The sequence below is a fragment of the Theobroma cacao genome, chromosome 2 (genome assembly GCF_000208745.1).
Source record: "Theobroma cacao cultivar B97-61/B2 chromosome 2, Criollo_cocoa_genome_V2, whole genome shotgun sequence".
Taxonomy (NCBI): Eukaryota; Viridiplantae; Streptophyta; class Magnoliopsida; order Malvales; family Malvaceae; genus Theobroma; species Theobroma cacao.
The window spans coordinates 1,932,623-1,945,604 of NC_030851.1; the positions used below are offsets into that span (position 1 = coordinate 1,932,623).

The following is a 12,982-nucleotide window of genomic DNA, read 5'->3' on the forward strand; positions in this document are numbered from 1 at the left end:
TTGAAGTAATCTTATCCTTCCCAAAGATTGGAAAAACTTCCTGTGTCAAAGCAAAAGCTTCAAAAAGAAATAAATAGAATGTTTCAATCTAACGTAAGGCAAGTAAAAGATCTCGAAAACCTTATAAATATAAATACTACACACTCTATCAAATTAGTCTTTTGAGAAGAGGATAATTGTTTTAAATAAATAAATAAAAAGAAGAGAACGATGGAATAAAAGAAGGGAAGAAGCAACTATCTTGGCAATGAAACATGATTGTTTAAAAGGGATTTCCAAATTAAGTGCAGTGGCACTATGTTTCAAAAGAATAGCTTAATAGGTAACAAAGTCTGCCAAGAACAATATGCTAACAATAAGCCGCACACTGACATTTAATTTCCAAGGTCAAAAAGCTTAAGAAGTAAAAGAATTAAATGAATGAGTAGAAAAAAACAAAGATATCCTTTCTGGACATTTGAAATGTTCAACCTATAGAATGTGGATGAACTTCTCAGCTTATCTTTCAACCACCCCCCTTCTCCAACTCTGCCTGCACTCTCCAGAATTTGAGTAAAAACTAAAAACTTAATTGACATGTAACATGCCATGGATCCCCTGTTATAATTGTAAAATATTTGGTATTGTGTCACTCCCCCCCCAACACTGAAAAAGAGAAAACGCCGATGTAAAGAGATCTTAGAGGGCAGCAAGGTTCAATTTCCAAACACCCAACTATCATTCATCCCCAAAGAGACCAGTCTTGAGGCATTCACCCTGTATTCCGTATTCACATTCCCACAAATCTGTATACTCAGTGCATGTGGTGGTGGCTGCTTGGTGTTATCCAAGGTGAACATTGAAACAATTCGAGAAGATTCTGTTCACATTTCATCACCCTGTCTCGAAACTATTTAGGATTAGTTGTGCCAGTATATCAACCCAAGTGTCAGGGACACCAGGTAGGCACCAGTGCATGCAGTCCTGGCCCCATATCGACACAGCGTCCTTCTTTCCTAACCAAATTGCTGGATGGGCATCTGCTCTGAACTCACTCAAATGAGTCAGATCAAGCAATTGAACGTTTGTTCCTTGCAGTGCCTCTTTAATTAGATGGTTAAGCGTCCGTGCTTCTTTGTTCACTCCATTGTTGCTGGGATCAAACCACAAGTCAAGCTGTCCAGGTATCAGTATCAAAATCCTCCATAAATATAGCAGTGCACATTCCAAATATAGTTTAAAAATTCAACGATTTTGCTTTAGACCAATAGTAGATTTGTCTTTAAAACAAACTAATTTGGATTTGACTTGCTATACAAGGTATGTCACTGAAATTCAACACAACAAATTGGAAAATTATGGAACTCAAGTAAATGGACTATCAAACAAGACCAAACTGTATAAAAGTTTTGTAACAGATACCTGGTCCTCTTCAAGGGGTCTGTCAAATAAGCAACTGCCATTTTGATTCCACTCGCCACCATAAAAATGTCTTGGTGATTGCAAACGCCAGAATTTGAGGTTGCTCTTAGGAACTTCCTTTTCAATGTAGCGGACCATATTTTCAAGAACAACTTGAAGGCCATCCAATAATCCCAGGGGAGGACTAATTGGTCGCCCATGCTGATAAAAGACAAGAGGAGTCTCCTTTGGGAATTTATCATAGCCCCACCTAATCAATACCAAATCAAGCATTACTCCAAGATGTTCTCAGAGAGGAATGGCCCAAGATAATTGCCTTGCATATGCATATGCATGCATGAATATGTGTTTGTGTTGTTACATATGTGTTAAGACACTCTACATTCATAAATGAAACATCTCAAAAATTATACTAAGCATATATGGTGTCAAAAAAATTAATATCAACAGACATTTGTTTATTGATAAGCATCTTCTATAAATTAGCAAAAAGAAAAGAAGATCACCAATGGCCAGTGTTGAAAACAAGAACATCATAGAAGTCAGTGATGCTGATCCATTCATCTGCAGGAATATCAACATCCACTCGGTATATTCCTTTCAGTCCATCTTGATCAGAAACCGTAGATGGTTTTGGCTTCCACCTTCATTAGTCAAGTACAAGCATGTGAAACATAAAACTAAGACAGATATCAAGGCTTCTAGAATTTCCATAGAAGACGAATTTAACAACATAGGGCAGAAGAATATGAATTAGTCACAATGACTGAAGCCAAAAACAAGAAATATTTGGTGAAAATGCAAGTCAAAATAACTAAATTCATTATCACAACACTAATAAAGGCCTAAAGAAAGGCAGTAGAATGGTTTAATTCAAGCCCCCAGGGGATAATGCGTTAATGGATGTGCCTGCATTTTACCAATTTCCTCTTGTAAATCCAAATATGACCTTCTCATTACTCAACACAGTTTCAGGAAGTTTCTTTTTCCTAATCTAGATTTGTGAATTTTCAAGCATCACAAGAAAACAAATGAAACATAAAATTATCCCAATGGCATTTTCAATCAATCACAAAATCAAGAACTATTAATGAAACAAACTCAAAAAAACCTATCTTGAAAAAAACAGTAAGTAAAAAGCTTACTTGTATTTTGCAAGCAAAACAGCCCTATGATAGGCAACCGTGACATTATACTTGGGAAAATAAGCCCCTCTCCAAGCGCCCTTTTTCTTCCACTTTTTAGCACCTGAATCAGCCACTCTAAGCACACACAAAAAAGACACCAAAAAGTTTTCATTCAAAGAATCCCCAACAAAGCCAATACTCCTATTCCTCATTAAACCCAAGAACCGCCAGGGGTCAATCCTCTCCAACCTGCAACCATTGGGTACCCATTTCCAGGAATTGATTATCCCCATGTTGTCCCTCTTATTCTTAAGACAATTCCAGGCGTTTCTATGAAATGGGCAGGAATCATGGTAGAAAGGCTTGGGCTTGGTGGAGTCTAAGACCCAACTGCCATAGAAAAGGTTGCAAGAAGAAGAGGACGAAGGAAGGAACTTTTTAGTGGGAAAGGAGGCGGGCTTGTTGGTATAAAATGGCAGGAAAGTGGAGTACACGAATAGGAAAACAAGGGAAAGAAAGATGATTGATGGTAAGAAAGAAGAAGAAAGCTTAGGATGCATTTGCGAAGAGCAACATCAATGGCAGTAGATTTCTCCTCTTTACAATCGAAGTGCACTAGGAGTTCTTATTCCAATTCTGTTCTGTTCTGCCTAGGTTGTCCACTTGTCTTGGATCTGCAAGTTTTCACATCGACACTGGTCGATTTAGACAAATCTCACCTTGGGTCCTCTAGTAATGGGCCTTCACCTTACAACATATAACCTTCCATGGGCAAGTTGCCAGCTCTGCTCACTTGCCCAACTCATTTCAGACTTGAGATTCGGAGACGATTTTTGCTTGATACCCATCTTGTTTTGGGCTATTATTATTATTCTCCTATTGTATTTGGAATCAAGCCGGTAAGAGATCAATTGATGGATAAGGTATTCTTATTTTTGAGATATCTAAATTTGTGTGTTATTATTTGATAAGATATACACCGAATTCTATAAATATTAAATGAAATACAAAACTTTAGTTTGTGATGGACATTTGTACTAATATTAAAGGAACAAATACATTTTTTCATCCAAGTTCTAAATCATTTAATTGAATTTTTTACATGTATTTATCTTTTTAGTATTATCTCTTCATTATTCCATGTGCATATGATTATATGAAGATAACATTTTATCTTTTATACATAAAAGAGGGTGGGGGATAGCCAAAAATAAAACCTTAAGCATAAACCAACAAAGATTCCATAACACAAATTAGGGCCATGTTTTTCCTTTTATACAACACAAGTTGGCACAATTGCAAGCCTCTGAATCTGATATTCTTCCTGGTATATCATGCATCATCAGATTTTATTTGTACATATCCATTTATAAATATATAAATGTACAAACACCAAGCACAATAGTAGCACCCATACATGTAGAGACACCTGGGGATCACATACAGGCATCATGCTTGACAAGACAGAGAGAAGCAACCTCTTAAAACAAGCCACTTAGGTGATATATTATTGGCATGGTCATCACTGAACCCAAATCAGATCCCCGGCAGAGAAGAAGTGGCACATTGGAGATTTGCCTTGCTTGTCTGTGAGGTTAAGAAGGGCGGCGCTAGCAGAGTCCATGTGGCAAACGGCAGCAGCATCTACTTTGTCTTTGGTGTTCTCACCAATCATTGACACCTTGAAAACTCTGGTCTCACTTGAATCCTCATCATAGTGGCAAAAGAAAACTGCGTAAGGGTAAGGCATGGGGTGGCAAGCTACTTTCCTGAAAGATTTAATCTCTTTTGGGGTTTCCAAAACCCTGTAGTTTTGTAATGAAGCAGTTGACATTGTGGGGTGTGTTGTTGTAACAAATCTGGTATCTTAAGGCGCCCCTTTAAAGGCACCGCTAACAAAATCAACCATGGATTCCAGGGAGGTAGCGCAAGTCTTGGTCTCTCCCTTGCCAGGTGCAATTTCACATTTTTGAAGCGTATCCTCCATGGCCTTGGCCAGGGAAGAACCTGGAGGAATCGAAAACAACTGGAGGATTTCCGGAAGCTTTGAAGACGAGAAAGGGATGGAATCAGCTACTTTCTTTGGCAAGAAAGGAGATGTAGCAGGGTCTTTGTTAGGAAAGAAGATTGGTAACAATTTTCCGGATGGAAATTGTTATGCAGCTCATCGACAGTGAACAAGCCTCCCTTGGAGTTCTCCATGTTGTCATGGGAATGATCACGAAGGGAGTACTTCTCCACAAGAGCTCGAAGAGAAGTCTTTTCTGGTGAGGCGATGTTCACTGTTTGGTGGAAGTCGGAAATTGAGAATTTCCCTTCAAGGTCTCTTGGGACGTCTCTCCAATTCCATCCATCAGGCTTGACATCCCTGGCTCCATCGATGCCATGGCCGCACTGCAAGGAAACCAATGGTTAACAAATTTAGTAATTAAAATCTTTAAAAAAAAAAAAAGAGAAGCTACTTTTGGTAGCTTGCTATTAAAAGCAAAAGATAGGAGAAAAGGAGCCAGTGGGTGAATCCTGCCATCTTTAATTTCCTGTTCAAGTTCGTTACTCTTTTGCTTGAACTGTGAGTGTATGCTTGGCTACGAGCTCATGCATTTATAAAGAGAAAGAAGTGAGAAACTTACAATAATGCCCACTGCATGGCCCATGCAGCTTATCAAAATAAGAATTCGTTAATGGCTAGTACTATTCATTTACCTGAAAACAAATCTTATAATTTGATATATACTTTCTTGCATGGATAATAGTTTCCATTATCCACGTAAGAAAGCCCTAAGGTAGTGTTCAGAATTTTGTTGGGAATGTGATTGCTAAAAATGTAATTGTTGAATATATGATTACTAAAAATATTATTATTGAAAAAATAATTTTGCAATGTTTGGTATTTTATAATGATTGCAAGGAATATAATTATTAAAAAGATTATATTGTAATGTTTGGTTTGAAAATATTTTACTAAGAATGTAACATAAATTTATAAAATCACTTTTTTATGTGAATTGATTTCGTCAGTGTAAAATACCATCAATCACTGGACTTCCTTGTATCTTTGAAGTGTGTACACTGGTAACTTTTTGACACGCTACAAGTGGAGGCAAATAAAATTTTAAAGAAAGTGACATTGTTACATGTCTTGGAAGCTAATTTCTTGAATTTTTAGTTTCATGTTCTAACAAAAACATATGTTATCTAAATAAATGTAATTAAAATCCAAATTTTTGAGAAAAAAATTTATCCCTAAGTTTTAGAATCTAAAGAGTTTGTTAAAAGTTCAAACTTGTTTATAATATTGTAGAGTTTCCAAATTGAGCTCAAATTAAAATTGCAAAATGAGTCTGAATATTCCCTGGTTCCTACAAAATTAATACCTAGGGGCCCTTGTTGTAATTTGATTTAACTATGTATTTAAGCCCTTTATTAGGCTTTTTTTTTTTTTGGGTAGTATGGGCTCTAGAAAAATCAATGTCTATGGTGACCAGTGGCCCTGCTTATCTTATTCATTGGTTTGATAGATTTGGATATAAAGCTTGGGCCCTTGAATCTTGAACAGTGGCTTAGATAATTACAATGAGTGAAGGGACACTATTTTATAAAATATAATTTATTTACTTTTCTTTTTCTTTTGAAAGTTATTGTTTGAGAAAAGAAAGTGAAATGAAGGAAAATGACATTTCTTTTATTGTAGGGTGTTGAATGTTGCCAACAATTTGTGGTTATATGAAGATATTTTTCAAAGTTCTTACTCCATCCTAGCTAGGACTAGGATCGGAAATTTTATATACGACATGATGACATGATATGGAGTTAAGCGGGTTTAAATTTAAAATAATCATGCTTTATGTTTTAATTGTCTTGATACATTTAAAATATGAAAATTTAGTATCTTAAACATTTAAAATTCACTTAACTCATTTAATTAAATAATGTTATCGTGTACTTGTATAATTCGTGACTCTTTCATTATTTATTTAATTAATCATATCAATGTGTTTACTTGACACATTTATTACTTAATTATAATTTATTTAAACAGTCATATAATTACTTTCTTTTGTTTTGGTTGACAATAAAAGTGGTGGATTTTATTATACTTAATGGATATATATTATTGTTTTATAACAATTATTAGTTCTAAAATTGAAGTTATATTTCATTTGTAATTGTATGCATTTTAATTTAATTATATTACTCATGTTAATCATTCAATTAAACCAAAAATCATGTCGTGTTATATAAAATTAAACTCGACTTATATAATAAACATGCAAGTTAAACGTATCTTGTCATTGTCCATTTTAAGTAAATGTATTTATATTCGTATTTAAAATCTTAATATGTTCAATTAATTGTATTGTGTTTTTATTTATTTGTATAATTATTAATACTTAATATTTACAAAATAAAATTAAGACATGTAAACCGACCAATTGAAAGAGAGGCATTTTCCAAAACCTAGGGTGTCTTTACATTGAACGCGATCCAGTTATTTCGATTTGTATGAGTGTAGACAAGGAGTCCATACCCCGATACCCCATTCATCAGATTGCACTTTATAATGACGGCCCAGGTTTTGTCTCCCTTGTTGTTTTAATGGTTCGATTGGGCTTACTTTGAGCCATCCGGGCCTCTTGTTTTCTTCGGCCATAGGTTGAGTTAGTTCATATTACTATAGGCCACAGGATGCAATAACTCTAGGTAGAACTTTTGATTTATGTACTGAAGGAAGGAACATAGAGTACACAGAAACATCAACAATGGTGGCTAAACATCATTCAATGCAGATTGTAACATTATTGCACGTAGCTAATGTATGCACTTTATTAAGTATCTTTGAAGTCTAACCAGGCCTGTACAGTACATTCAAGCAGGCAAAGGCACCCACACTAGACTATCTGGAGGGAGGAAGTGACAGACTGGGGAGGACCTAGGCTTGATTTTGAGCACACGGAAAGATACATGATCATGGTCCCATTGAGAGGTATCCATGTGGCAAACAGCTGAAGCCTGCGCTCTGTCTCCATTCTCAGCTCCTAATGAAACCTGAAACAGCCTGGTTTCATTCTTTTGGCTGTGGCAGTAGAATATTGCATAAGGATATGGCAAACTGTGACATGCAATGATTCTGGAACTGGGGATCTGTTTAGGCATGTCCAAAATGGTGTAGTTTTGTAGAGAGACGGTCGGCTCTTTGAGGACGGTAGTGGTTAAAACCTTAAGGTGGGCATCCGAGCCAAAGACAGAACGAGAAAAGTCAAGCATTGATTCCAGGGAAGTGGCACAGAACCTTATCTCCCCTTTGGTGGGTTCAAGTTCACATTGCCGAAGTGTATAATCCATGGCTTTGGCTTGGCGAGAGTCTTTAGAGAATGAGAAGAACTCCAGAAGTTGTGGGAGTTGTTTCGATGAGAAAGGAATGGAGTTGGCTGCTTCCCTGGATAATAGATGAGGAGAGGCAGACAGGTCTTTACTGGGGAGGTAGACAGGCATTGTTTTGCCTACCTTGAGGTCATCTATCTTGAAGAATATATTAAGTGAAGGGTCCATATGGTCCATGTGGGCTAATAGATGAGTATGGCCATCCATGGTGTTGGAAGGTTGCTGCAGATAATTTGTGCTGCCACCTTCCTCCTTAAGTTGTCTGTGAGTTATTTTCCGGGCATTACCGGCTTGTGCAGACTGTAATCAAAATTGACAGAAAAAATTAGATGCTGAAACTAAAAGAGCAGTGGGAAAGCATGTTGCAGCATCAGAAAAATTAACCCATAAAAAGTAAGTTGAATTCTATGAAGATAGAAAGTTTAATGAACAATAAACCAAGCAAGTTTATGCTGATTCCTACCATCAAAGCAAGAAGAACAGAAAGGTAAATGCACCAGGAAGCAAAATCAGAACCCATGTCTCTGACTGGAACTCTACTTTCTTGTGTTTTTTTCTTCTCCTTCTTCCGAAATAAAAGAAACAGTGCTCAACTAAATCAACTGGAGACTTTTGGCTAAGCAAAGATTGTATTTTAATGAAATGAATTATATATTGTGAAATAATGTACTATTAACCAATATAATATGTCCCCCAGATAGCATCATATCCATCTTTCTTTTTTATGATAATTGCTGTATGGCAACTTGTCTGACTGATAGAATAGAACCTGTTTCAATGGACAGGGTAGTGCTTGTTCTCAGGTTTTAGGCAAATGGTTATGTCATTCGATTTTGTTTGGCTTTATGGTCTTACACCAAATAAACTGTGCCTTTTTGAAAGTTAATACTTCCTTCACCAAGTGAAGTTTATCTTAAACTGTGGGCTGTTTGTGTATGCAGCAAACCTGGGCTAGTCTAACCTGCACCTCAATCACATGCTTATTAAATTACAATAAACTTAATCATGTTCCTTGATTCATTCCATCTTGGCAAGAATCACATGCTAAATGAACAAATACAAAGAATGTATAGATTTTCCAGCAGAGGGGTGCGTTGTGAAGTGTGAACTGACACTAAAGAACAGAAAAGATGAGGTTTGTGGTGGTAGTGGGATAGAAATTCTGCAGAAGAGTTGACTATCAGCCTGGTGTCCTAGTGCAGGACGTACCCTGTCAGGTACTCAATGAATATATGCATGTTTCAACGACATAGCAGTATCATATAGCACTGAAATCTTGTTGGTTTCTTCATTGAAATGATTAAAGCAACATCAAAATCTGGTAAGATGCCCTTAAGTTTCAAAGGTGGCATGTCAGCTATCATGGAAAATCCAACTAGCAGGCCAATAGAGGATCCTGTAATCTCTCTTCAACCATCTTCTAGACTATTGCTTTTGAAAGAGAGGGCTGATTCCATCGAAATTCTTATGGAGAAGATTATTGTTTTCTTTTATCTTTGAAATACAATAATTCTCCCATGAACATATATATCAGCTAATGCCTAAATACTTTATGCAATTTCATAAACTTTTTTACTCTTTTTTCAGTGTCCTATTCCTTTGCACATGGACAATCATTGCCTTTTTTTTATACAGCTAGGTCCCTGCAAAGTCCAATTGCTTATGATGAACAGATTACTTACTCTTTCTTCTTTGTTTTGTTTTTGCTGGTTTTTTCTGTCTCATGACTCTACCCGAAGAATATCAACTTTCAGAAATCTTATCACTAATTGTCAAGAAAGAAAATGCTTCCTACCCTCCACCAGGCACCTAAACCTTGCAACGATTCATTGAATCTTACTACACACAGTTTTGCATATTGCACAATATATCATCATCAGCTAATGTGGATGGTTTACTGTTCTTTTCCTTTGCCTAGAGTTGACAATGTGAACGATGGACCTTTCTTTAGAACTCTTACGAAAGCGATCTTATCACGACCCCAACAAGGCCATCAAGACGCTTTCAAGGAACTAAATCCATTACTTGGTAGATAAAGCACCAACAGATCTTTGACTTATGGAAATTAAGTTGGATTTGCCCCTCTTCTTCCATTAAAGGTCACAGTGCTTTGAAACCTTTTCTCCTTTAGTTAATCCTTTCCTTGATAGTGCAGCAACAAGGAAAAGAAACTTTGTTGCTTTAACTGTTAGGATTAGGATTTAGGTATACCTGCTAAGAACTTCTTGCCAATAGTTCTATAACTTGCTGTGCATCTCCTTCCATGAAGATGATGGAGGTAAAATGGGTTATTTGCCATCATATAAGCAGATCAAATTAAGCGAAAATAGAAAGAAAGCAAAGATGAAATTCAAAAGCAACAACTAGGCTTATATGTATGATATGCGGATGAAGTTGACTTTGGCACATCAGGCCAAGGGAGTGATCATGTGCCCAGCAAATCACAGCATAAGAACCATATTAAAATGGTAAAAGACTAGACCAAAAGTATATGAGAAAAAGAAAGATGCTGTGCACGAATGACGCAAACGGAAACAAAAAAAGTACAACTAGACAATATTTTCTTTGATAAGCACAAAATGGACAATTGCAGCAAGTTGACTTTGGGCCTGGGAAGAGCCAACCTAGAGTTGTCGTGGGGGTCTCAGAGTCTATCTAACCCTCTTTCAACCTTGTCCCTTTTCGATCTGTTCCTCACAGTCTCAGCCACTTCCCATTGCACTTAACTTTATTGTTGGTCAGCTTGTAATCAGCAATAGGATCATGCAAAAGTATATGAGAATCTATAGACCCTCTTCAAGATTAGAATAATAACAAACCCTAATAAAGATAAACAGATGTTTGAATTTCCAACACTTTCATATTGTATCTTACCAAACTGATGAATATATTAGGATAATACCGTTAAAATCTACAAGTAGGCTACGTTTGACATGTTGATGGGTAGTAATGAATAAAGGTAGTGTTTCTAAATTTTATGAGGAATTAAGGTTGTAATCAAACATGTTTGTTTTCTATTATCAGAGGTCAACTTTTAACAGAAAATTTTTAAGCTTAGAAACTTGTCATGGTATGTAAGCATGACTCTTCATGGCATCAACCCAATATGATTTTCTTCTCCTGATCACCCAAACCTTGTTTTTAATTGCACCAGAACCTGTAAATCATGTGTTGTTCACTAGTGTTTCTCACATCAAACAACTGATAATGATGGAAAATGATTCAAGCAGGTTGCTAGCTAGTGTGTATGACAAGGACCTTACATCAACTGTTCATTGCAGAAACCAAACCTGCGCAAAGCATTAGCCATAAGTTGTTGAAGAAATGATTAATTAATTTTAAACCAGGCCATTTAGTAAGTCAACGAAACACTAAAAGATTTCCTTTCTTTAACGTCCTTGAATTAGTGTTTGGTACATCATCACTCCAAATGGTGGCGCCAGAAAAAAGTGATTGAACCATGACAGGATGATGTTCCACCAAGAAAAACCATTTCTAAATATTATCTTGCCATGAATGAGGAAAGCTTTTTTTGTTGTTAGGGGCTTCTACTTAGTACTTTGTAAGTAGTACAGATTACTTGATTTAATCAACAGGCTTGAAAACATAAGTACAATTGATGACAAATGAGACCCAAATTCCCAGTACTGGAGAAGATTTATTACAAACTGATACGATTGGGAGAAAAGAGAGGATTGAATCTCTGCTTGTCTGTGTTTCACACCTCTGGAAAGTTAATAGCAGAACATAATCAGGAGGTCAAAAGTCTGTTATTGCTGCAGTTTTATCAGTCTCCCCAGCTTAAAAAAATCAAGCATTCTATAAAGAAATCTTTATGATATTGCTAAAGAAATTCCGACTATGCTGCCATTAAAACGTGGGAATATTGTCTACCACCAAATGTGCCAGAAAATGGGAAAAACTATTTAATTATCTCCTTTCATGAGGTCAAAGCTGATTCAATCTCATGGTTTTTGTCATGTCAGAACAAGTTGCCATTGGACTCTGAAACTTTGGGCTCCAAATAGTATCAAAAAGACCCTTACCAAGGAAGGACACCCGACTCTATGATCACAACAAAATTTAATAAAATAATTATATTATGTAGAGCTTACTTAAGTCAAGCAAACTATTTGTTTAACAATTTCTTCAATAGAACAGTGACGTAGAATAGACTAATCAATATCTTGTCCTTTGCATATGGCCTATAAAAGGTTAGTCAGTCTTGAGCAGTTTACAATACAAACTAGCAAAATCTAACCGTGTTTCAACAGGCTTCAACAGTCTATCAAGGACATGAAGACTTTCTTTGCTGTCTTCATTTTCTGCTTTCTTCTCCTGGTAAGCATTTCACATCTAATTTAGTGCAGCAAACTCCATTGAAACCCGATTTCTGGAGGGTTATGTTCAATCAAAGTTTCAAGAAAAGTTGATAGCTAATTATATTTCTATGAAGTTCTTCAAAATAATCCAATCTCAGTTTTCATTCAGTTATGATTAATGTTTTTATCTCTGATCTTTTCTTGGATAGTCTGCCAACCCCAACCATGCGAGAAAAGAACCAGGGGACTATTGGAAAAGTGTGATGAAGGATCAACCAATGCCAGAAGCAATCAAAGGCCTTTTGCATCATGATCCAGCTTCAGCTTTGGGTTCTGAGAAGAACATGAAGCACTTTGTCAAGGATTTCGACACCAGACACAGTGTTATAATATACGACAGCGGTCCCCAGTCTAAAGTAGAAGACAACCCTCATGTCAAGGACTTGAAGGATCAGAAACAACAAAAATCTGATAAAAAGAACTAGACAGAAAGCTTGATTTCATGGAGGTTTCCATGTCCGTACGATGTATGTAGCTAATAGTGTGCTTGGTTGGTGATTAGTGTTTAGAAGTCAGAACTAGCTCTGGGTGTTGGGATTAAACTAGGAACTTTTCTTAGTTAAACTTCAATCTTGCTCTTGAGCTATTTTGATTGTTGTGTATTAAACTTGGAAAACTTACTGCTTAATTCTATATAAAGCTAATTTAAGCAAATTGATTCATCCTCAGTTACTGTTAAAGGATCTGAAT

General features: G+C 36.3%; 4 protein-coding genes across 4 annotated transcripts; 1 reads left to right on the top strand and 3 right to left on the bottom strand.

The window, feature by feature from the left end:
- Window positions 217-3,204, bottom strand: LOC18607327 (protein trichome birefringence-like 12). The gene is made up of 4 exons (XM_007041420.2): window positions 2,547-3,204; window positions 1,908-2,045; window positions 1,402-1,651; window positions 217-1,155 (listed from the first exon to the last, which is right to left on the bottom strand). The coding sequence occupies exons 1-4, from the start codon at window positions 3,086-3,088 to the stop codon at window positions 874-876; spliced, it is 1,212 nt and encodes a 403-aa protein (XP_007041482.2). The 5' UTR covers window positions 3,089-3,204; the 3' UTR covers window positions 217-873.
- LOC18607328 (BURP domain protein USPL1) lies at window positions 4,051-4,362 on the bottom strand. Its single transcript, XM_018114825.1, has one exon. It carries the CDS (start codon window positions 4,360-4,362, stop codon window positions 4,051-4,053), a length of 312 nt encoding a protein of 103 aa, XP_017970314.1.
- Window positions 7,216-8,836, bottom strand: LOC18607329 (BURP domain-containing protein BNM2A). Its single transcript, XM_007041423.2, has 2 exons — window positions 8,374-8,836; window positions 7,216-8,210 (listed from the first exon to the last, which is right to left on the bottom strand). Exons 1-2 carry the CDS (start codon window positions 8,428-8,430, stop codon window positions 7,395-7,397), a joined length of 873 nt encoding a protein of 290 aa, XP_007041485.2. The 5' UTR covers window positions 8,431-8,836; the 3' UTR covers window positions 7,216-7,394.
- Window positions 12,128-12,954, top strand: LOC18607330. The gene is made up of 2 exons (XM_007041424.2): window positions 12,128-12,251; window positions 12,442-12,954. The coding sequence occupies exons 1-2, from the start codon at window positions 12,207-12,209 to the stop codon at window positions 12,715-12,717; spliced, it is 321 nt and encodes a 106-aa protein (XP_007041486.2). The 5' UTR covers window positions 12,128-12,206; the 3' UTR covers window positions 12,718-12,954.